General features: G+C 36.4%; 2 protein-coding genes across 5 annotated transcripts in view; one reads left to right on the top strand and one right to left on the bottom strand.

Annotated features, from left to right (window-relative positions):
• washc5 (WASH complex subunit 5) overlaps nucleotides 1-9,954 on the top strand; it is a 24,466-nt gene extending 14,512 nt beyond the window's left edge. The window contains exons 19-29 of the mRNA XM_051721201.1: nucleotides 682-861; nucleotides 979-1,103; nucleotides 1,199-1,361; nucleotides 3,057-3,159; nucleotides 3,257-3,336; nucleotides 3,444-3,547; nucleotides 3,635-3,764; nucleotides 3,895-3,991; nucleotides 4,091-4,244; nucleotides 8,629-8,716; nucleotides 8,809-9,954. Of these exons, the coding sequence (XP_051577161.1) occupies nucleotides 682-861; nucleotides 979-1,103; nucleotides 1,199-1,361; nucleotides 3,057-3,159; nucleotides 3,257-3,336; nucleotides 3,444-3,547; nucleotides 3,635-3,764; nucleotides 3,895-3,991; nucleotides 4,091-4,244; nucleotides 8,629-8,716; nucleotides 8,809-8,865 (1,281 nt within the window). The 3' untranslated portion in view covers nucleotides 8,866-9,954. The remainder of the gene's footprint in view (nucleotides 1-681; nucleotides 862-978; nucleotides 1,104-1,198; nucleotides 1,362-3,056; nucleotides 3,160-3,256; nucleotides 3,337-3,443; nucleotides 3,548-3,634; nucleotides 3,765-3,894; nucleotides 3,992-4,090; nucleotides 4,245-8,628; nucleotides 8,717-8,808) is intronic.
• Nucleotides 9,350-24,868, bottom strand: part of LOC127454188 (disintegrin and metalloproteinase domain-containing protein 22-like) — a 96,322-nt gene continuing 80,803 nt past the window's right edge. Inside the window, exons 25-32 of one of the 4 annotated variants that reach the window (XM_051721215.1) lie at nucleotides 24,391-24,481; nucleotides 23,518-23,571; nucleotides 22,891-22,998; nucleotides 21,922-22,022; nucleotides 21,579-21,645; nucleotides 20,021-20,107; nucleotides 18,108-18,231; nucleotides 9,350-15,095 (exon numbers count right to left, since the gene is read on the bottom strand). In XM_051721215.1, the coding sequence (XP_051577175.1) occupies nucleotides 15,075-15,095; nucleotides 18,108-18,231; nucleotides 20,021-20,107; nucleotides 21,579-21,645; nucleotides 21,922-22,022; nucleotides 22,891-22,998; nucleotides 23,518-23,571; nucleotides 24,391-24,481 (653 nt within the window). In that variant the 3' untranslated portion in view covers nucleotides 9,350-15,074. Of the gene's footprint in view, nucleotides 15,096-18,107; nucleotides 18,232-20,020; nucleotides 20,108-21,578; nucleotides 21,646-21,921; nucleotides 22,023-22,797; nucleotides 22,999-23,517; nucleotides 23,572-24,390; nucleotides 24,482-24,868 lie in introns of all 4 variants that reach the window. The other 3 variants (XM_051721212.1, XM_051721216.1, XM_051721213.1) reach the window with 3 other exon arrangements.

The following is a 24,868-nucleotide window of genomic DNA, read 5'->3' on the forward strand; positions in this document are numbered from 1 at the left end:
TGTTTTACACTAAACAATCCTTACGGAATGAACTATGTGTGGAGTTTACTATGATAAAATTGCTGTTTTATAAGAGGACACGGACAATTTTGCGACAGGTAGGTGTCAGTTTACGGCTCTCCCCATTTGTTTGTATGATATTCACAAACGGTGACTTAGGCTACTGTTGTAACATGTTAGTTGAACGTTACGCTCTCTCCAATGTTAAAAAGGTTCCATAATAAAGCTCCATTTAACTAGGTGTGTTAAATTTAAAAAATGGGACAGAAATATATTACTTCTGTATAGTAAAATGTAAGATTAGTAGTAATAATTACATTATATTTAAGCAATATCTCACAAGTGATGCTCTACTGTGCAGCACTGTATTTGACCAACATTTTTTTGGGGGGTGGGGGGGGGGTTTGATTGTGCTGTGAGAATCAGTATTGAAGCACTTCATTTGATAAAAAATAATGCAGTGGTATGTTGAAAAGTAATTGTTCTGCTCTCATTTGATTACAATTCTATGAATTAATTTGATTAGACAGGTTTTTAAATCATAAAATGTAATTAAACTTTAAAACCCATAATTCAGAGAAAATAAAATGGAAAACCCAGAATTTGTTAGGAAATAAAACTGAACTTGGAAAAAAATCAAACGGATTTCATAGAGCCCTACTTCTGATGTCTATCTTTTAGCCCAGTGAGCTGATGCCAAAGCTGAAGGAAATGGCCGCCACCATGGATGGCTTTTATCGCTCGTTTGAGTACATTCAGGATTACGTGAGCATCTACGGACTGAAGATCTGGCAGGAGGAAGTGTCTCGCATCATCAACTACAACGTAGAGCAAGAGTGTAACAGCTTCCTCAGGACAAAGGTTTTCTCTTTGTAGCACATAGTTTTTCATATTGAGCTTTTTTAAAACTTCAGATTTTGCTGGGGGGCTTTTTCTAGTTAAGATCACTGTGGTTGATTTGTAGATGATTCCTTTCAGATCCAAGACTGGGAAAGTGTCTACCAGTCCACCCACATTCCCATCCCTAAATATCCATCAGTTGATGAATCTGCAACATTCATTGGACGTCTTTGCAGGGAAATCCTGAGGATCACAGATCCAAAGTACGGTTTCTTTTTACTTCCAAAGTTTGACTATCGCTGTACTCGGCAGCAGCTGTAACTGTTAAGCATTAAGAGTCTGTCTCCGTTCCTCCCAGAACTACATGTTACATTGATCAGCTGAACACCTGGTATGATATGAGGACACATCAGGAAGTGACCAACAATCGACTCTTCTCTGAGATTCAGGACACGCTGGGAACCTTCGGCCTGAACGGACTCGATCGTCTCTTGTGTTTTATGATTGTGAAAGAGCTGCAGGTGAATAACTTATGCCAAGTACAATTCTTGACGTATTTTCTGTTATAAAAATCCAGATATCCAATCTGCTTTCAGTGTGAATGTGTTTAATCATCCCTCCAGTTGCATTTGTGTCTTCAGCATATTTTTGGACTTATAAACTGTTCCAAAATAATTTTATGAAATTATTTCATGACTCATTTAGAAATGTATTGTAGTCATTGCAGCAAGCATTTACACCCCTTATAATATTATAAAAAACACGTCTTCACAAAAATATTACTTAGGGTACAATACAAGTTCAGCTCAATCGACTGCATTTGTAGCACAGAGTTGATTACCACAAAAATAATTTTTTTCCCTCCTTTAAAAAAAATAATCGTCAAAATATTAGTCACTACAGTACAGTCTTTACCAACACAAAATATGTATCGTTTGAAAGCTTAGAAGCTCTACTTTACAGTGTATGTGCGCATTATGACCAAAACTGAATGAATGCTTTGAAATTTGCAGACAAAGAAGTGTTCCATTTTTATAATTTATGTAAAATTTTGCACAATACGTATTATATTGTAATTAGTAAAAACATCAAACTCACCAAATAGCCATGTGTCATATGTTGTTGGAAAGCTCTCAAAGAGTAGAATACAACCAGCTAATATGTTTTACTCACAGACAAAAATAAAGTGAGTAATTGCTTAGTATTTGTTTAATTGCTTATAATTTCACAAAAAATAAACAGAAAAAATATAAAGAAATTTAAAATATCACATACCATTATTTAGAGGAGGCAATTATATTTCAAACGAGCCCACAAACAATGTAATCGGATGCAAAGATCATTAGATAATTGACACGAAGCACAATGTGCACATAGCATCTGGCTGAACACTTTCCTGGATCAGATGACCTCATTGAAAATTATGTTGCATCATGGAACACTAAACCAATCGGATTGGGTTCAGATTGATGCAAAAATCATCCATATTTGGGCAGAGAGACATTTGATTGGTGACAGTTACATATGGCCACCAGGAAATGGCACCAAGTATATGACACTGATGCATACTGATTGAGACAAATGGCACTCGTTTTGTGAAATCTCATTACTAAAATCATGTCTGCATGCTATGCATACCTTTAGTCATTGTTGCATTTTGAGGTATGTGTATGTTTAATTCTTATGTACAATTCTTATGTTTTATTTGTTTGGAGAGGCTTCTGGACACTTATTTGTGAGACGTTTTTGTACACTAGGATCAATTATATTTGTAATGCTATAACTTTTGATTATAGTTGGCATGAGTGGGAACAGAACAAATTAAGTTTTTCAGAGCCACCATATTTACACCCAGAGATATATAATGTCAAATCAGAAAAAATAAGAACAAATTTACATTTTGGCTCAAGTTTTTCTTTGGTGTGATTTTGCAGTAGTTTCTTAGGCTGAGAGTCTCATAATTTATCAGAATCTATATCATTACAAAATGTGAAAAGTTTTATTTACATTGATACCAAACACTTGACCCTGCTTGTTTTTTTTTTTTTTTTATAAGCCTTTAATTTTGGGTATGCCACTGAAACAGGAAATCTTTAAAAATACTAGAAGGGTTAAAGTAGGGAGAAGTCAAAATTATTTTTTGTGGTAATCAACATTTATCGTTCCTTTAAATATTTGCAAAAACATTAATCATAGTCTTTGTTTCTCCTTTGTAGAATTTTCTTACAGTCCTTCAGAAGAACATCCTGAAGGACAAAGCTGTGGTTGACATCTTCAAAGCTCTGTTGACAGCTGTCAATCCTGTGAAAGGGATTGTGGGTATGTGTGTGTTTGACTGCCATTGATAGATTACTGTAAATATGACATGTATTCCCATAGTAATGTGTGTATATTTTTATTCTGCATCAATATTCAGCGAATGCAAGCAAAGTCTACGCCAATGCTGTGGCCAAAACTCAGAAGATCTGGGCAGTGTATCTGGAAGCCATCATGAAGGTGTTGCTGTCTTTTTATCTACAAGACTTATTATTGAAACACTTTCCATTATCTTGAATTACATTATTTTAAATATCCATGTTAAAAATAGAACGAACCTTTCACAGGTGGGTCAAATGCAGATTTTGAGGCAACAGATAGCCAATGAACTGAATTACTCCTGCAAATTTGATTCCAAACATCTTACTGCCGCACTGGATAATCTGAACAAGTGGGTTGATGTTTATTGCTTTAGTATTTTTAACACTGCGCTGGAGTTTGTTTTACCTTCCCACTATGAAAACTCACTCATTTGCAGGTCTCTGCTTGCTGACATTGAAGCACATTACCAAGATCCATCGCTGCCATACCCCAAAGAGGACAACACCCTCCTCTACGAGATCACCGCTTACCTCGAGGCAGCTGGAATCCACAACCCACTTAATAAAGTTAGTCACTCTCCTCGCAACGCAATCTTAATTTCACATTTTACAAATTTCATCGCTTTGAACCTGATGCTATTTCTTTACATGAACTTTACATGAACTTTTGTCATTTGTATCTTTTTTCCACTTTAAGATCTACATCACGACGAAGCGTCTGCCTTATTTTCCGATCGTGAACTTCCTGTTTCTCATCGCTCAGTTACCAAAACTGCAGTACAATAAAAGCCAAGGTCTGATTGTCCACATGTATGTGTCGATTATAACTTTAAAACACCAAGGCTCTTCTAGTGTGTGTGTGCTTGATAGAGGCTGGGTTTGCATTTTCACAGGAATGACGTGCCGGAAGGCAGCAGATCCGGTCGATTGGGTTCCTCTGGTCTTGGGTCTTCTGACACTCCTCAAACAGTTTCACTCCAGATATACGGAACAGTTCCTGGCTCTGATCGGCCAGTTTATTCGCTCCATAATGGAGCAGTGCACCAGGTATTTCACTTTAGTTTTTGGCAATTAAAGGGTGAATCTCATGAAAACATTTTCAAAATATTTTCATGAAGAAAACTATTTTAGGACCATTAAGATATATACAACACTTTTCTCCCAAATAATAAATAATAATGCATTGTACATTTTAGTGTTTTTGTAATTCGCACATATTTTCAATGGTTATTCTCATTGCTCTAACACAGTATTTATTTATTTATATTTAGAGTTTTTTTTAATTATTATTATTTAAATCAAAGCAGAACAACAAATACTACCAATATGTGTAAATAATGTACAAGTTAAATGAGATGGTAACACTTTACAATAAGGTTCCAACAGTGAAAATTGCCCCATTGAGCAATAATTATATGCAATACACAGCTTAGTCTATTTATATTTATACAACATTCCCTACCTCTTCTGCATTACATTCCTTATATATACATATATAAGGAATACAAATCTGTATATACAGATTTGTATTTGTACATACGTGTATATATATATATATATATTATTGTGTATTTCAATATATACTTATATTTTCTATTGGCATTTTATTTATTTTTATTATCTCTGTCTTGTTGTTGTATTGTTTGTGCACTAGACAAACTGGTCTGTCACCAAGACAAATTCCTTGTATGTGTAAACATACTTGGCAATAAAGCTCATTCTGATTCTGATTCATTTCATTAGGTATCATGTACTGATAATGAACAATATATTTTTACAGCATTTATTTTTGTTAATGTTAGTTAAAAAACATTAGTTCATGTTAGTTCATAGTGCATAAACTAATGTTAACTAATACTTTACTATATGTTGAAATTAAAGGGATAGTTCTCCCAAAAAATGAAAATTCTCTCATCATTTACTCACCCTCATGCCATCCCAGATGTGTATGACTTTCTTCTGCTGAACACAAAGATTTTTAGAAGAGTATCTCAGCTCTGTAGGTCCATACAATTCAAGTGAATGGTGACCAGAACATTGGAAGTTCCAAAAAGCACATAAAAGTAGCATAAAATAATCCATACGACTCCAGTGGTTAAATCTATGTATTCAGAAGCGATATGATAGGTGTGGGTGAGAAACAGATCAAGGTTAAAGTCCTTTTTTACTATCAATTACTTTTCACTTTCATATTATTCCACTTTTTGTATTATGTATTATTTGTGTTCTGCATTAGAAAGAAAGTCATACACATCTGGGATGGCATGAGGGTGAGTAAATTATGAGTGATGAATTATTTGGGTGAACTATCCCTTTAACATTAACCAAGATTAATAAATGTTGTAAAATATTGTTCATTGTTAGTTCATGTTTACTAATGTTAACAAATGGAACCTTGTAGTAAAGTGTTACCAATAATAAAATAAAATCCCCATTACAGTAAGGAAAATTGGGCTGGGGAAATAAAGTGACAAATCACAGTGCATTTAAATCAAACAATATGACCATTTTCTTAATATATACACTGGTGACCAAAAGTTTGGAATAATGTACAGATTTTGCTCTTATGGAAAGAAATTGGTACTTTTATTCAACAAAGTGGCATTCAACTGATCACAACCTATAGTCAGGACATTAATAACATGAAAAATTACAATTACAATTTGAAAAAAAAAATCAGAACTTCTTAAACTACTTCAAAGAGTTCTCATCAAAAAATCCTCCACGTGCAGCAATGACAGTTTTGCAGATCCTTGGCATTCTAGCTGTCAGTTTGTCCAGATACTCAGGTGACATTTCACCCCACACTTCCTGTAACACTTGCCATAGGTGTGGCTGTCTTGTGGGGCACTTCTCACGCACCTTACAGTCTAGCTGATCCCACAAAAGCTCAATGGGTTTAAGATCCATAACACTCTTTTCCAATTATCTGTTGTCCAATGTCTGTGTTTCTTTGCCCACTCTAACATTTTCTTTTTGTTTTTCTGTTTCAAAAGTGGCTTTTTCTTTACAATTCTTCCCATAAGGCCTGCACCCCTGAGTCTTCTCTTTACTGTTGTACATGAAACTGGTGTTGAGCAGGTAGAATTCAATGAAGCTGTCAGCTGAGGACATGTGAGGCGTCTATTTCTCAAACTAGAGACTCTGATGTACTTATCCTCTTGTTTAGTTGTACATCTGGCCTTCCACATCTCTTTCTGTTCTTGTTAGAGCCAGTTGTCCTTTGTCTTTGAAGACTGTAGTGTACACCTTTGGGTGAAATCTTCAGTTTTTTGGCCATTTCAAGCATTGTGTAGCCTTCATTCCTCAAAATGCTTGACTGACGAGTTTCTAGAGAAAGCTGTTTCTTTTTTGCCGTTTTTGGCCTAATACTGACCTTAAGACATGCCAGTCTATTGCATACTGTGGCAACTTAAAAACAAACACAAAGACAATGTTAAGCTTCATTTAATGAACCAAATAGCTTTCAACTGTGTTTGATATAATGGCAAGTGATTTTCTAGTAACAAATTAGCAGTTTAGTATGATTACTCAAGGATAAGGTGTTGGAGTGATGGCTGCTGGAAATGGGGCCTGTCTAGATTTGATCAAAAATTACTTTTTTCAAATAGTGATGGTGTTATTTTCTACATCAGTAATGTCCTGACTATACTTTGTGATCAGTTGAATGCCACTTTGGTGAATTAAAGTAACAATTTCCTTACGAAACAGCAAAATCTGTACATTATTCCAAACTTTTGGCTGCCAGTGTGTGTGTATACTGTTGAAGTCAGAAGTTTACACACACTTAGGTTGAAATCATTAAAACTAATTTTTTAACCACTCCACAGATTTAATATTAGCAAACTATAGTTTTGGCAAGTCGTTTAGGACATCTACTTTGTGTGTGACATGAGTAATGTTTCCAACAATTGTTTACAGACAGATTGTTTCACTTTTAATTGACTATATCACAATTTCAGTGGGTCAGAAGTTTACATACACTAAGTTAACTGTGCCTTTAAGCAGCTTGGAAAATTCCAGAAAATGATGTCAAGCCTTTAGACAATTAGCTTCTGATAGGAGGTGTACTGAATTGGAGGTGTAACTGTGGATGTATTTTAAGGCCTACCTTCAAACTCAGTGCCTCTTTGCTTGACATCATGGGAAAATCAAAAGAAATCATCCAAGACCTCAGAAAAAAAAATTGTGGACCTCCACAAGTCTGATTCATCCTTGGGAGCAATTTCCAAACGCCCGAAGGTACCACATTCATCTGTACAAACAATAGTACGCAAGTATAAACACCATGGGACCACGCAGCCATCATACCACTCAGGAAGGAGGCGCATTCTGTCTCCTAGAGATGAATGTAGTTTGGTGCAAAAATTGCAATTAAATCCCAGAACAACAGCAAAGGACCTTGTGAAGATGCTGGTAGACAAGTATCTATATCCACAGTAAAACGTGTCCTATATCGACATAGCCTGAAAGGCTGCTATGCAAGGAAGAAGCTACTTCTCCAAAACTGCCATAAAAAAGCCAGACTACAGTTTGCAAGTGCAGATGGGGACAAAGATCATACTTTTTGGAGAAATGTCCTCTGGTCTGATGAAACAAAATATGAACTATTTGGCCATAATGACCATCGTTATGTTTGGAAAAGGGTGAGGCTTGTAAGCCGAAGAACACCATTCCAACCGTGAAGCATGGGGGTGGCAGCATCATGTTGTGGGGGTGCTTTGCTGCAGGAGGAACTGGTGCACTTCACAAAATAGATGGCATCATGAGGAAGGAAAATTATGTGGATATATTGAAGCAAAATCTCAAGACATCAGCCAGGAAGTTAAAGCTTGGTCAAAAATGGGTGTTCCAAATGTACAATGACCCCAAGCATACCTCAAGTTGTGGCAAAATGGCTTAAGGACAACAAAGTCAAGGTATTGGAGTGGTCATCACAAAGCCCTGACCTCAATCCAATTGAATGAAATTTGTGGGCAGAACAGAAAAAGCATGTACAAGCAAGGAGGCCTACAAACCTGACTCAGTTACACCAGTTCTGTCTGGAGGAATGGGCCAAAATTCCAGCAACTTATTGTGAGAAGCTTGTGGAAGGCTACCCAAAACGTCTTACCCAAGTTAAACAATTTAAAGGTAATGCTACCAAATACTAACAAAGTGTATGTAAACTTCTGACCCACTGGGAATGTGATGAAAGAAATAAAATAAATAAATCATTCTCTCTACTATTATTCTGATATTTCACATGCTTAAAATAAAGTAGTGATCCTAAGTGACCTAAGACAGGGAATATTTTCTACGATTATATGTCAGGGATTGTGAAAAACTGAGTTTAAATGTATTTGGCTACGGTGTATGTACATTTCTGACTTCAACTGCATATATATATATATATATGAAATGCTTAGCAGTGTTCGTCTCTTCCCTACAGCCAGAAAATTCCAGATATGCCTTCAGATGTAGTTGGAGCATTAATGTTTCTGGAGGACTATGTGCGTTACACTAAACTGCCCAGAAAGGTTGGAAATATTAAGATAATGTAATATTCATTTTCTTTAAAGACAAATATTCTATGGAGAAAAAAAATATATATATATTTTTTTTTTTTCAGGTGGCAGAAGCTCATGTGCCCAGTTTCATTTTTGATGAATTCAGGACTGTGCTGTAAAGTTGTCTGTTGTTCTGTGAAACCATGTTTGATACCATTTGTCTTTCTCTAAAAGCACAAATGAAAGAAAAAAAAAATTGTGTTCTTTTCTAATACAGAGTAGCTGTTACTGACCTAATGTCTGCTGATGTAATAAAATACCACAATGTTTTTATATATATATATATATATATCTCCATAATTTTGGGAAAATTAAGCACCTTTAAAGAAAGAATAAGAATGTTTTCTAATAAAACAGTAAGCCACGAGGGTATGCGTTACAATGATTTTACCATAATAAGGGGTGTTTTTAGGCAAGATACGAAACCGGAATGTCTAAAACTACCTTAAGTGTGGTAAACTCATTGTTATGCAAGGCCTCATATTAAACAGTGGCAACATCCGATCAGAATTTAGAGTCAGAACTTTGTTGTAATCAGCCAATAATACTGTACACTTGCACTAAAACCCTTTTTTTTTTGTACACAACACACACAAGACGTCATTTGAATGAAAGTTTTACTTTATCTTAAATATATTACAATACTTAATGGATACTGTATGAAAAAAAAGAGCATTTTATCATTTTAATTGTCAGTCTATGTACAGCACATAATAAAACAAAACAGCTATGAAGAATCTATGAATACCAACACTGTGTACATGATCAGATGCGAACAGAAGAGAAACAGCATGTGACAGCTTTTGAATTAGCATAAGGCATTTAAAAAGACTCAAAATGTACATTTCAACTGCAAAAAAAAAAAACAAAACAAAAAAACTAATCAGTGTTGAAAATGATTTACTTCCAGTTAACGCTGTCCTATATTTGCAAGTTGGTTCAGTATGTGTGTGTGATCTCAGTGTAAGTGGTCTGGGCCTGTTTGGTGAGCGTAAATATTAATTTTCCTAAATACATTCAAAAGCTGGCGTCAGGATGAAACTCGGGTTTGACTGAAACAGCATCTCTCCTTCTGAGATTTTATTCCAGTACGAGTCGTAAAGGTTGTGTGCTTTTTTATGGACAGATTAGGGTCACAGTGAGCAGAGAGTATTGCTTCAGATGGTCAGTTATTATGGCTGTGTATTAAATAAAGAAACTTAATTGTATTATTGTTAATTGAATGTTTGTTGAAGACATGGCATTGGCATTGAATGCATTTCTGCATGTAAACTGCAGGTACAAACACAGAATCTGGACAACAGTGTCACACATGGTGTATAAAGGCGACCTGTTTACGAAACAATAAAAATAATTGTAGCTAAATCTCAATTTGCACAAAAACCTATTGCAGTAGTTATTATTCTAAAGCACTTAATTGTCATTGGGATTAAATATGTACATGTAATAATACTAGGGAGGAAAAGACTTTACAAAGTTACCTTAAAAATACTTCATATACATCATGGCGATATTATCTGACGTTAGTTGTGGGCTACAGGCAGAGTGCAAAAAATCAGTACAGACAGATCAAATGCACAGCAGGCTATGTACAGATAAAAACTGCATTACCAATACAATACTGATCGAAAAAAGTAATCTTTCAAGGCTGAATGGTCACGTGACCAACTTTCATGAGGGATACTGCAGAGTTTCTTGGTGTAAAAGAGTGTCGAGCTGTAAACAAAGGGCAAATATATCTACCAAGTAATGGGCATCAATCATGAAAAATAAACAAAACACATTTCTGTGTAAATCGCTTGTAAAACCATTCTGTAATTGTCGCTATGAGATGAATGCAGTAAATTATGCAAGAATAGTTTAAATTGAGAAAATATTTCAGTTTTTGCATACAGCGTTTTCATGTCTTCTGTAATCCATGACAAACCATTTATTTCCTCTGTTATTCACCAAATTGTACTTAATTTTCATGAATTCTTGTTATTATTGTTAGTTTTATACATTGTATATGCAAAATTGTTTCTCTTTATCAGAAATCTAAAAATTCATCGTCATTTCCATGACAATGGCAGCATATTTCACAATAAGCAAAGTAACCAAAACAATCAGCTAAAATCACATTCCTTATGCTTACGAAAGAATTATAAATCACGTGAGGTGATGATGAACAAATGAAATAATTACATTCGGCTGTGAGCATGAGGGAAATTAAACATTCAAACAAACAGAGACAAACTAAGTCTTTATACACGTTTACAAGACAGAAGTTCTTCGCTGTGAAAACATTTCTTGTTTTCTGTCACGCTGTCAATGCTATGGTGTGAACCTGACGCAACTAATCACAAACTACTGAAGGTGCATCAGTTATGAGATCATTCTCCTCCAAGACTGGTCCTGAAGTTGTTTAATGACAACTTGTAATAATTCGTACGAAATGGCAAAACTGTAAGGTATTCAAAGCAACTTGGCTCGTACGAAAATGTACGACTTTTACTCATATAGAGAACAGAATTTCAAATTATTACAATATAGGCATCAAATTTTACCAAGCCTCCAATCCAACACATCCAACAGAAACATCAGTGGACAAATTTGGTTAAAACTGTAATACTGTGTACGCTTCCCCTGTCTCGTTCTAAACACCAGTGTTTTCTTTCTCTCATAGTATACAAAACTTATTTTTCATGGTTCGTTGTTTCATTTATTTTTCTCTGTGGAAGTAATGCTGCCTTTACATGCTATCGGAATGATCGTAAATGCGAGTTTCCCACTCGGAAGTGCACATGGTGGACGGATGGACTGGACCAGACGATAGATAGATAGATAGATATTTTTCGGTTGATGAACATTTCTTCATCCTGTGTTGATGCGATTGCGGTGATTCCCCGTGAATGCCCCCTTTTTTCTCTGCAGCGAGCGCTTATCCACAAGAAAAAACTACTATACACTATTGATTTTCGGGCGCTGTGCGGTCTGGAGAGGGCAGATAAAGTTTGATAAAGGATTCTGCTGACGAATGAAATTCCCAATTTATTCGCGCTACTTTTAGCCTTAAGATTTGTTGTGAATACGGGACCAGGATTCCAGTGAGGCACTTACAAAGGACATGAATGGGGCCAATTTTTGGAGGATTTAAAGGCAGAAATGTTAAGCTTATAATTTTATAAAAGCACTTACATTAATTCTTCTGTTAAAACTCATGTATTATTTGAGCTGTAAAGTCATTTTTACAGTCGTTTTAGGGTTTGTTGACATTACATTGTCATGGCAACAAAGCTGTAAAATTGGCTATAACTTTACATACAAAAATATTAAGCGTTTTTGTCACAAAATCATGTTAACACGCATATTGTTTATGTCTTGTGTCTATACTTTTGAAATAGTATTTTAACGTTTACGGATTGGCTCCATTCACTTCCATTGTAAGCGCCTCACTGTAACCCAGATTTTTGCTTTTTGAAAGAGCAGGGGCCTGGGTAGCTCAGTGGTAAAGACGCTGGCTACCACCCCTGGAGTTCACTAGTTCGAATCCCAGAGTGTCTCCAGCCAGGTCTCCTAAGCAAACAAATTGGCCTGGTTGCTAGAGAGGGTAGAGTCACATGGGGTAACCTCCTTGTGATTGCTATGATGTGGTTCGTTCTCAGTGGGGCACGTGGTGAGTTGAGCGTGGATGCCACAGTGGATGGTGTGAAGCCTCCACACGTGCTATGTCCGCTCAACAAGCCACGTGATAAGATGCGCAGGTTGATGACACAGAGGCAACTGGGATTTGTCCTCTGCCACCCAGACTGAGGCAAATCACTACGTGATCACAAGGACTTAAAAAGCACATTAGGAATTGGCCATTCCAAATTGGGGAAAAAACAAAAAATGGCATCGAAATTAATTTTGGTGGTAATCAATATTATGCCACAAATGCTGTAGATTGAGTTTAACTTGTATTGAACCTGGAATAATAATAATAATAATACGCAAGTTTTAAGCTTTACATTTCTTTGACTTCATGTAACTGATATTATTTTTATTTATTTTTTAAGGAGGAACAATTCGATATTATTTTTTGTTAACATTATCCCACAAATTATGTTGATTGAGCTTAACTTGTATTGAACCCAGAATATTTTTTTTTTTAACATACAGGGCTAGCAGTCATTTCTTCACTGAATGTAAATGTAAAAATTATCAGAGACAGTACGTACCTGACGATTGGTCAGTAATATTTCAAACAATTTTGTGGAGAAAGGCAGAAAAAATGTTTGGAAATGTACCTAAATTTCATAAACTTTCTCCGTTGTGGAATAATACTAATATACTGACAGGGAATAAACCTTTTACATCTCCACTCTGGGTCTCCAAGGGAATTCATACGTTAGGAGACATATTCAGCGAAGATGGATTACACTCATTTCATGATTTACAGATTATGTTTGACCTCCCTGGTTCCTCTTTTTTTCTTTATTTGAGATTGAGATTAGCCATGAAAGCATATGGAGTTCCATGGAACACATCACTAACACTAACATCACCTATGTCGGCATGGTTTGATCGTGTTAAAAGTTCTAGAGGACTGGTTTCCAAAATGTACAACTCCCTTTCAGAAGCACAATGCAAACGTCTGCCAATAGAGATTGTTTGAGAAAAGGAGTTACAAAAGGTTGGCATATGTCCTGATTGGTATACAGTATGGTCAAACGTAAGCAAAACATCTCAAAATTGGAGTCACCCGCTTATCCATTAAAACCATTCATAGAGCTTATGCTACACCGTACAGCCGATACAGGTCTAACTGTACTTTATGCCAAAATGCTGCAGTTGGCACGGTATATCATATGTTTTGGGAATGTTTAGTTTAAATAATTTCTGGACTCAAGTTTGTTGTACTCTAGAAGAACTGATTGGGTCTACTATTATTCCGGATCCCTGCCTGTGTCTTCTGAATGATGACTCTTCTTTGAATCTTGGATCAATGGACAAAATGATTCTTTGTTACTGCAGCAAAGAAGACAATATTTGAACTTTGGTGGGGTACTAATGCAGGTACAACAAGACTGTGGTTACTGAACATGCAATACATAGTTAATATGGAATGCTCTACAGCCAAGCTTAACAAAGCCAGGCCCAGAACAGCGCAGGCCTGGTTAAGGGTTTCAGAATCTATTCGTGATTATTTTACCAAGCTATAAGACATATTCTTTTAATACTGTAAAGTGTTTTTCATTCAATCATTTCTATATGGTATTATTATGTCATGTAAATACATGTAGCATTTATAAGCTGTGCTGACAGTATCTGTTCTTTTGTTTGTGTGTTGTTTGTTGTGGTTTATTTTTGTTTTTTGTTTCTTGAAAAATGTTATAAAAAGAGAAAAATAACTTTTTTTTTTTTAGCTTTATCATAGCATCTGGGACTAATAAATCTGAACTGGAACGTGTTGGAAGTGCACACACTAGAAGAGTGTTTGGTTGGCATTTTACTTAAAACAGGACCTAAAACAGGAAAGGGCAATGAGCTTCTGTCTAGTAGGTGTGCTAGGCTTAAGGGGATTTGCCACACTCTCCACAACCAAACATGAAACAGAAAAATACTACAATCTCACATTTCAACTGGTGCTTCTGCATTATTTGACTTATGTACAAAATTCACTGAGAAAGTTTGACTGTATGAACTGTGATGAGAACTTGGAGGGACATTTAAAACATGAATGAATCTTACCAGCCTACAGAGCTGTCCTCCGATACATGCGGCCCCCTTGAGTGAAAGATCTTCAAACATTTTTACATCATTACACTACAGGGAATTGATAAACATGTTTTCTCATGCATACAGCAGTAGGTTCTACAGTGACAGCGTGCTTCCAAAACAATAGTTACTTTCTTCTCCTATACAAGCTTCTTGCACCTGGGCATTTACAGCACCAATCACAAGACAGCATGTGTGTTTTGAGGCGGGGAAGGTCATGTGTAGGGTCACAAGAGGGTGGGGTTTAATGAGGGCACGAGTGGCTTTTGATGTCTGTGTATCTGTTCAGCACGGCTGCCATTCCGGGTTTGTCTCGTGATGAAGTCATGTTCCTGAGTCTTGTTTAAGAATGACAGCAGGAATGGGAATCTGATACTGTGCTCCTCAGCATCCAAGGTGAGATGGCTCCACAATACTAACGCTGAACAGACATCAGAGGAGACCATGCCCAACTCTTCCCCTTACTCGTCCCTTTTTTTCTGTTTCTCCATTTTAATTTTGTATTTTCTTTTTGGTTTTATTTTCTCATTCGTACAAAAGCAGATGAAAATCCTTACTGAGTTTTGCAGACCAGTTTTGAGGAGGTCTTTTATATTGATGTTTCCCACAGCTGAAATAAATAACATGAACATATGCTATAATACATGCTAGTAAATATGTTATATAACAAAACAGCTTTGCTTAATCATCTAAAGAGGCAGTCACACTAGATTCTGACTAAAACAATACATTCAAAATGTTAAAACATACATGGTCTACATTGCAGCTTATTCTGCCCAAAAACTGCCCACTTAGACAGAAAGTCTGACTGATATGAAAAGCAACCAGCCAACTCGTTTTGTTTTGCCATTTTGGGGCAGGTTTTATCTGAAATAGATTATACCACAATAATAGACTGAAGTGTCATCTGAAGGCTGGATTACACAACACAACTTTTAAAATCGGAACAGATTTTTAAATACTAGGCATCACAAACTTACCAACTTTGGAAATTCACTACAGACAAAAACTGGGCATCACACACCAAGCAAATGTGGATCAAACACTACCCAGCTGTCAAGTCGATCCGATCTGATCACAAACTGATCACAAACACGAACTCCTGTTCTAGGAGCCGCATAACAGATGTAAACAAACATGGGTATGGGAAAGGCTACTATTGTTGTTACTGCTACTCTGTGTTCCAAATCAGAAAAGAAACAGGCATAGCCCATTTGGGAGAGTTCTTGGATGGGAAGACGTGGGCAGTATGGTCTCTAGAGACTGCAACGCTAGTTGGAGGTGAATGTCATTAAAAGTTCAACTCAACTTGAGTGCTTATTCTCCAATTGTTTAAGTTTGTGGCCCTGCACACATGATATCCAGTGGCTTCTCATCGTATGTATTAATTTTTAAGTCATGGAGCATCATACACTTCAAGATTTCCTCTGTAATCATGAATAGTTGGCACAAAAATAGCAAGCATGTTTGATATCTTGCAACTAGATGGAATACTAGTGGGGCAGTGTCTACGGTTGGGCTAGGGTCAAGTCATTTTTATTTGTATAGTGCTTTTCACAACACACATCGTTTCAAAGCAGCTTTACAGAAAATCACGCATTAACCGAAAATGAAACTGTAATATGTATAAAGTCTTTTGCCCACCCTAGATGAACGAACGGACTGCAAAACAAAAGCTGTGCAGTGCAGCAGTTTTAATAGTTTAGTTTAATCTCTGGTGCTTGGAAAATTCACAAAAGATGCATATTAAGAGCATTGCAACAAAGAACATGTATAGTGAGTCTTATTGACTTTGCTGTTGCGAGATCTCGAGCGCTCAAACTTTAGCACCTGGCCATGGATGCACTTTCAGGGTCAAGTTAAAGTTTATGGCCATGCTTAAGATCCGTGAACCACAACTTGATGTAGCCTACTGCACACAAAAAAGAGAATGGCAGAAACTGAGAGGTGATCACTTAAAACACGAGATATTCTTTTGTGCCCCGATTGTTTTTTGAATATCTGGATGGTTCACTTCAAGAGGGCGAGTTTTTAAGAGTGGTGAGCTTTTGACTCAGATTCAGCATTTTTCAAAGATTCAGGACAACACAGTGGGATGCGTTCCTGTAATATACTTATTTATATTAGTGGTCGATCGATAAGGGTTTTATGTTTATAAACCATTACTGTGAATATGTTAAATAAAAACATTTCTTACCAATCAAAGAATTAGGGGAGAATTCACTAAGAATCAATTGCGGCTAGTAAAAGCGCAGGTTATTTGCACGCACTGTCTGCGCTGGTTTAACGCCTGATTCACTAACGGAATTATCCGTCATTTGATCATTATTTGATAAATTACTGCTGATTTGATCGATTAAAAATTTACACAAACATCTCTTTTAAATAAAATTAATTTTACTGCCTGCTTTCATCTGGTGGTAATAGTGCGCTGTCAACTGCACCAGCCAATTTTTGTGACTGATGCGCAATCTATAATGAGCCTGTTTTACATAGCAATTAGGCGTCTTTGCATGGAAAGGAATGAAAATGACTTCATTTAAACACTCAAGATGCAGCACAAATTCTGAGCTGATAGCGCCTGCTTAAACCAGACTGCAGGTGGTTCGTAAATAAAATGCAGGGTTTTGTGCTGAAATAAAATGCACTAAAGTGCCGCAACTGTTTAGTGAATTCACCCATTAATGTTTTGTAATTACAAAGCAGGAAATAAGAAATTAGGCCTACATCTTATGTGCTGTATTGGAGTTTTAGAAATTGCCATCATTTCTTAAATTAATAGTAATAAAATATGTAATTATATCAAAATGTGCTATGGACAATGAAAAGGTGATTATTAGTTTTTCTCCCATTTGTTTTAATTTAGTTAAAACACTAAACATTATCACTAAGAAAAAGAAGTTTCAAGGGAATTTAAGTTTTGTTAAAAAGTTACCAGGCTGCTAACGAGCACCTCTGAGGAAGAACTACTAACACTTTGATTAGATTTGTCAAAGCTGCCAAAGTCAATGGCATTGAATCTATGAAATATAATGATATAATCGAAAGAAAATGTACACAAACATCCCTTTTAAACAAAACTGGCTTTACCATCTGGTTTCATTTGGCAGTAATAGCGTGATCTAAATTGCGGCGGACAATTTTTTGTGAATGAAGCGCAATTTACAAGGAGCCTTATTTACATAGAAAGATGGCATGTTTGCATGGAAAGGATTGACAATTACTTCATTTAAATCAAGGCGCAGTGCAATTTCAGCACTGATTGCGCCTGCTAAAATAGATTTCATGTGGTTAGTGAATAAGTATATGTGATGAAATACCACTCGCAAAAGTGGTGCAACTTTTAAGTTAATTCCCCCAATACCACCATAGTACCGACTCATCTCAACAGAAAATCGGTCGTAAGTCATATAGTGTAATCCAGCCTTGAGGCTGAGACTAGAGTTCATCAAACTTTAACTTTAAGATGATGTGACCTCCCCTTGAGAAACAAAATAGATAATCATAACTTCTGATGAAATGTACTTGTTGTCTAAATTGTCCTATTATGGAAACCTGTGTTAGTGCTGAATGACAATAAAATGACTTGAAATTCCTGTCACTAACCTATTGTAAGACTTACCCTGGCACTTTGTCTGTTGGCCTTCCTCTCCTCATCTGGGAGTGGAGGCATGGGGTAGGGGTATCTCCGGCTAGAGGCAATGGAGCCCGTTGAAGAAGTGGGCGATTTGGCCGGTGACAGCGTCCTGAGGGATCAGAGAGATGCCATATTAGAAATGATGTGCCTAAACTGGATAACAGCGCCAAAGGTCAAAGCAAGTATGGAGTTGTCACCTTTGACCCCTTTAGGAGGTCAGAGGGAGGGTTTCTACTGCAAGCATTCAACCAAATATCCAAAATCACTGACTTCATCAGTCCTTGCCAAAAAATACCCACTGTCTTTTTTCACAGGAGTGAGGCTGGGCAGATACCGTGAGCACAATGTAGTGCTTTTGGCACATTTAACAAGCAAACATCCCCATCGTCATGTGGGTTTACAAACATGGCGGACATGATGAGGTGATCAGGACATACATATGTGTCTGTGAGAACAGAGAATACGGCAGCCGTATGATGATGACATCATAGAGTACGGAAATGTCAAGCGGCACACACACAGGTTAAGCTGCAGCTGGCATGCAGAGAAAACACACTGCATGTGAGAGGGACAGCTAAAAATAAAGGAATACAAATAAAAATTCAAATACAATGACATATTTCGGCTACAATCAGTGGTGGTTGTTTTGGACTTTTGATGTACAGACACAGATATACAAATACAATAACTACACAGAGCACCAGGGTGAATCTAATGAAAACATGTCCAAGTTTTCACCTCAAAATTAAAAGAAAATAATAAGAAATGATATTTTCCACAAAGAAAATTAAGTCTATTTGGAACCATTAAGATTGTTTGCTTTGTGACATTACTTTCATAACAATTAAGCACATTTCTCCCACAAATTGTCATTACCAAAATATGTCTGGACATTTATTGTACAGAATTTTTCCAGTAATTTCAATTATTCTTAATAGTTATTCTTATTAATGTGATATATACTGTATATAGTATATATAGCATTGTGATAGTGAGAATTTGGTAAGGGTACAATGCAAAAAATCTTAAAGGTCCTAAAAATAGGCTTGATTTGTGTGTGTATGTGTGTGTTTGTGTGTGTGGGCAGGTTTAAGTAGTTTACGAGGACTTTTTTTTAGGTTATAAACTGGTAATTACAAGGGTATTATGCTATAAATGTGGTTTATGAGGACATTTCTAGTGTCCCCATAATTCAAATCGCTTAAAAAAACATACTAAATGATATTTTATTGAAAATTTAAAAATGCAGAAAGTTTTTTGTGAAGGTTAGGGTTAGGGGATAGAATCTATAGTTTGTACAGTATAAAAATCATTATATCTATGGAGAGTCCTCATAATGATAGCTGCACCAACATATGTGTGTGTGTGTGTGTGTGTGTGTGTGTGTGTGTGTGTGTGTGTGTGTGTGTGTGTGTGTGTGTGTGTGGCAAAAAGAAAATAAAAATAATTATTATTTCATTCTTTTAATTTTTGGGTGAAAGGTTTTGTGATATTCACAATGTATGAAATTCAAATGAAAAGCATTCCTAGATACTTGCTGATAATCTCATAGTTACAGATGTTTATATCAAATGATATATCGATTATCAAATGCTTTCTGTCTCCTTTAAAGACAAGCGTTCAGTTACAAGACTGTATTGTGAAGTATGAATGGCAGATTTCTAAGGACAAACATTTACAGTATGGTTCATTATTACAGCATTCTGGTATTAACCTGTAAAATGTTCATGCAAGCGCACTACTTTTTAAAAATATTATCTAATATTCAACATAGCTGTTTAGTTTCCAGTGTATCTGTTGATGACACTTTGGAATGGAATAGTATAAGTTTAGAAGATAAAAAAGAAACACATTGAAATAAATGTTTAGTACACATATAATGCAGTCTAATGTCGTACCTAATATAAGGTCCTTCAGTGTTTTTATTAACATCTTCTACCCATTTTGTTACATAATACTCTGATTTAATGCAGTGGGTTAAATACCTGCAGGAGGATGGGGAAGGAGCGATGATGAAAGAGAGAGAAAGATAGAGAGTTAAAGGGGGGAGTAGAGAAAGAAAAGAAGAGATAGGAGAAAGGAAAGGAGCTTGTAAAAGACAGCAGCAACAGTGACATTCATTACGGTCCAAGATGCAGTTGAGAGATCAGACAGCAGGTCAGACTACAGCTCGCACACAGATATTGTGAAGCTTTTTTGATTTTGTAGGGGTGCAGGAAAAAAGAATATAGACAATCATTTACTAAATAATTTAAAGCTGCTGTAACATTAGCATCCAGTGGACCTGTCTTCATTTTAAGGGTTACTGCACCCAAAAAGAAAATCATTTATTCATCCTCATGATGTTCCAAACCTGAATAATTTTCTTTCTTCCATGGAATACAAAAAGAGATGTGTAGTAGAATTTTCAAACAACAATGGTGAATAGGGATGGGGCTGCCAAGCTTTAAAAATGACAGAAAATCACCATAAAAGCAGTTAATTCAATTCATGTGCTATATCCAAGTCTTCTGAAGACATTTGATAGTTTTGTGTGAGGAAGAGAGTAAAATTTTAATCAGTATTCGCTGAAAATCTTCCCATCCAACACCTTAAACTTTGGTCTGTTCCTCACACAAAACTATTGCATGGCTTCAGAAGACTCGGAATACAACACATGAATCTTATGGACTGCATTTATGGTGCTTTTTTATTTTCTGGAGCTTGAAAGCTGTGGTCACTACAAGCTTTCATTGTATGGAAAAGAGAAACTAAACAATCTTCAAAATATCGTCTTTTGTGTTCCACCAAAGCAAGAAAGTCATTCGGGGTTGGATTGAATTGTTGGTGAGAAAATGTTGACAGAAATTATATTTTTGTTTGAACAATTCCTTTAAAAGGTATCTGAAATTGTCCAGCGTTTCCGAAGAACCTTCCGAACCTTTTCAACATTTAAAGCACTTAGACATGTGATGCAGTTTACTGATGTGCTTGAACTTTCAGAATATTTGTAATATATTCTAATTTTAATTTAATATTCTAATGAACATTAAAAGATAAATGTGTAGTATTTGAATAGCTGCATGTTGTTTCTGCTTTCGTTGCTATCAGCTAGTCACATGCGTGAATTCATCTGCAAAAACATGCGTCAAGCTGAAATCAGAGTGTTGCGTTTGTACAGATAATGAAAGACGTGCAGGTAATTTCCAGCGTGCTGTTCGTTCCAGAGATTAAACAAATGCACACATCAATGCACACCTAAAACAAACCAACATTTACCCCAAACACACAGATAAACGTCAAGTTTTAAAATGGTTTTGCTTTGACTTCTACACGCTGTTGTACTGATACATTTTGCAGAGTTAAGACACCATGCAAAGTCAAACGTCCACGCCGTGTGTTTCTGCCTCAGCTGTTGTGTGGTAAAAATTATATTATGTCATGATGTCATCACTATGGCAACACTACATCTCTTACTCTGTGGAGTTGGAACGTGGACGGAACTTCTTTCCCTTGAGCTTCTTACGGGTACCTGTGATGTTTCCTGCAGTAATAGAGGAGAAGAACATGTGATATGTACTGTACACTAAGATACTATGGCTGCTTTTACACTGCAAGGCCTTTTTGTCCATCTGTTTGCATTCACTTTGGACATAGCCGATTGTGACCAGATGTCAGATACTCATCGGATTGTAATAAGTGTTTTGCTGTTTACAATCATGCAACAAGATCTGATCAGTGTCAGATGTCTAGGAAAAAATCGTAATTGGTTGACAGGGTAAATGCTACATTAGAGCGGTTTCATTTATGGGCGTGTTACCTTGCCACGAGTTGCTCCTGGGTCGTCCGTTTTCACAGACGTCAGAGATGTGCTTGGCATCCGGGATTCTTTCACTCCAAGAGTGCGACATGCCATTAGATCTTCAGACCAAAAAACAGAGAAACAGTCCTCATTTAAGCTCATTTCATACACTCACAGAGATTAAGTGCTCTTCATGAGGAAAATGAATGACTGACAGATGTCACATCACTGTGATGAGCAGAACAAAAACACTGGGATGAGCATGAGATCATGCACCAGGAAGACACTGACTTACTTACTGCCCCAGTATTAATGATACAACAGCCTGATGAGAATTTTACAGTCACAAGAGAGACAAAAAGAAAGTTATACCATTTTAAGCAAATAGTACAAACCCACAGGAAAGAATACATCAAGGAAGCAATAAAAACCTGTATGTTTTAAATAACACTGACTTCTTGCAAAATAAACAGTACACTTCATTTTATGAAAATTATGCCATGCTTTTAAAAATGCAGCTACTGTAAGTGTCCAAAGCATAAACTGTGAACCATAATCATAATCAATCTACCAAAAATATTACATTTAAATATGAACATTTCTAATTAAATTCTCCCAAGACTAAATTATCTGGGCATGCTACAAACATTCATTTTATTGCTCTATATTCCTACTGTATGCCAACAATTGTCTTATTTATTTCTATTTTTATTTCTATATGAGACACATTTGAGACAATGCTGATATTATAATGTGACAATTAGAAACTCCATATGTTGCTCTTTTAGAGTCTCCTGAGCTCTAAAAGAGCAACATATGGGGTGATACTACGTATTGTGTGTTTGTTAGCAAAGCAGGCAAAGCGATGAGGATGAAGATGGAGATGAAGCAAACCTGAAGCCGAACAGAGAGATGTTTTGGCTGATGGAGGGGATAGATGGGGTGAAAGAGCGAGTGTTGATCTGGAGGTGAGACAGGTAAGCAGACCTCTTCTTGGAGCTGCTGCCGGAGTTGGAGCTCACGCCTTGCGGCATGTCACTGTAGAGAGAATCAGCATCTCCTGGCTTCTTCACATAATCACCCGGTGGCATTTGCCTGGAAAATACAGGCCGAGAATCGTTGATATCCATTACACATTTCACTATAGCTTTGACATGATTACTGTTTACATGAATAGAACACTGTGAAAAGTCCTTATATATTAAGTCGCTTTGGATAAAAGCATCTGCTACACAAAAAAATTTAAATGTTAAGGTCAACTACAGTAGATTCTTACATAATCTCAAGGAAATTTGACTGGCACTAGCAGGTGTTATGATTGTTTTTTAGGGAGTTTTTAAAGTCTATGGGATTTTTTTCTCTCTTATATTATCATCTTCCAAGTGAAAAGTATAAGTCTGATCGTTTAGAAAAGCACAATCAATGCAGGATCATTTGCGTGCTGAAGTTTAACACTTATGGTTCATTCAAATCCCTGATCCTTTGACCTGAAGTACAAGCAATAGTGTTAGTAAAGCTTGCTTTAACTAATTAAAAATGTCCAATCCCTATAAAAACAAATGTCTAAAATACACAACAAAAACACTCATAAAATAAAGAGAAAGGTGGACAAACCGACAGAATCTTCTGTGTACGTCAGATTCAACATACTGACGCTGTCTGTAGCTCCTTCATGGGGAGAAAAGAAAGAAACACGATTACTGAAAAACATACTGTAAAAAACTGAGTGAAAATCATACACTCACTGAGCACTTTATTAGGAACACTATGGTACCAATAAAGCAGTCTTCTGCTGTTATAGCCCATCAGCCTCAAGGTTCGATGTGTTGTGCATTCTGAGTTGCTATTCTGCTTACTACAATTATACAGAGTACATATCTGAGTTACCGTAGCCTTTCTGTCAGCTCAAACAAATCTGGGCAGTGTTTCCTAAAAGCATTGCAAGCTTAAACTGATCATAGAGACTGTTGGCGGCAATGGTTTCTACGATCTACATAGGATTTCGATGCTTTTGGGAAATGCTGCCCAGGCCATTCTCCAGTGACCTCTTTCATCAACAAGGCATTTCCGTCCACAGAACTGCTGCTCACTTTATGTTTTTTGTTTTTGGCACCATTCTGAGTGAACTCTAGAGACTGTTGTGTGTGAAAATTCCAGGAGATCAACAGTTACAGAAATACTCAAACCAGCCCGTCTTGCACCAACAATCATGCCACGACTGAAATCAGTGAGATCAAATTTTTCCTCATTCTGATAATTGATGTGAACATTAACTAAAGCTCCTGACCCGTATCTGCGTGATTTTATGCATTGCACTGCTGCCAAACGATTGGCTGATTAGATAATCGCATGAATAAGTAGGTGTACAGGTGTTCCTAATAAAGTGCTCAGCGAGTGTATAATGCCTTTTGTAATCACATGTTTATGTAAAATTCAATTTAAAGTTATCTTTACAGCTACTGAGGCATCTGTGATAATGTGACTTACTTGTATCCCCATGCGGAAATGCCTAGAATTAGTGCGAGGACCAGGATAGAGCCCGTAACGGCCCCGATGATGATGTTAGTACTCATAATGCCTGTCAGATGGATAAAGCGATAAATCTGTAGCCATGGCAACTGTTAACACTGACCTGCGATCAACTGGACAAACTGAAACTAATCTGGATGTAAACAAAAATGAAATCTACAAGCTTTTGTTTGGTTTGTCAAGTTGACCACATGCCCAAATCTCAGATAAAAAAACAAACAGATATAGACAGAAAATTAAAAAAAAGAATTTGATAAAGATTTATAAATCTTTCTGTCCACAGAGGATTTATTCTAAATGCATTCCTACAAATCAAATCCATAAAACAGGGAGGCATATGATGGGTTTTTAACAACACAGCACAGCAGATAAACAGGCTGTTAGCTTTCATTCAGACAGAAACTCAAAGGAATGATTGGGTGAGTGAGAACACAGA

This window comes from Myxocyprinus asiaticus, chromosome 16, assembly GCF_019703515.2.
Source record: "Myxocyprinus asiaticus isolate MX2 ecotype Aquarium Trade chromosome 16, UBuf_Myxa_2, whole genome shotgun sequence".
Lineage (NCBI taxonomy): Eukaryota > Metazoa > Chordata > Actinopteri > Cypriniformes > Catostomidae > Myxocyprinus > Myxocyprinus asiaticus.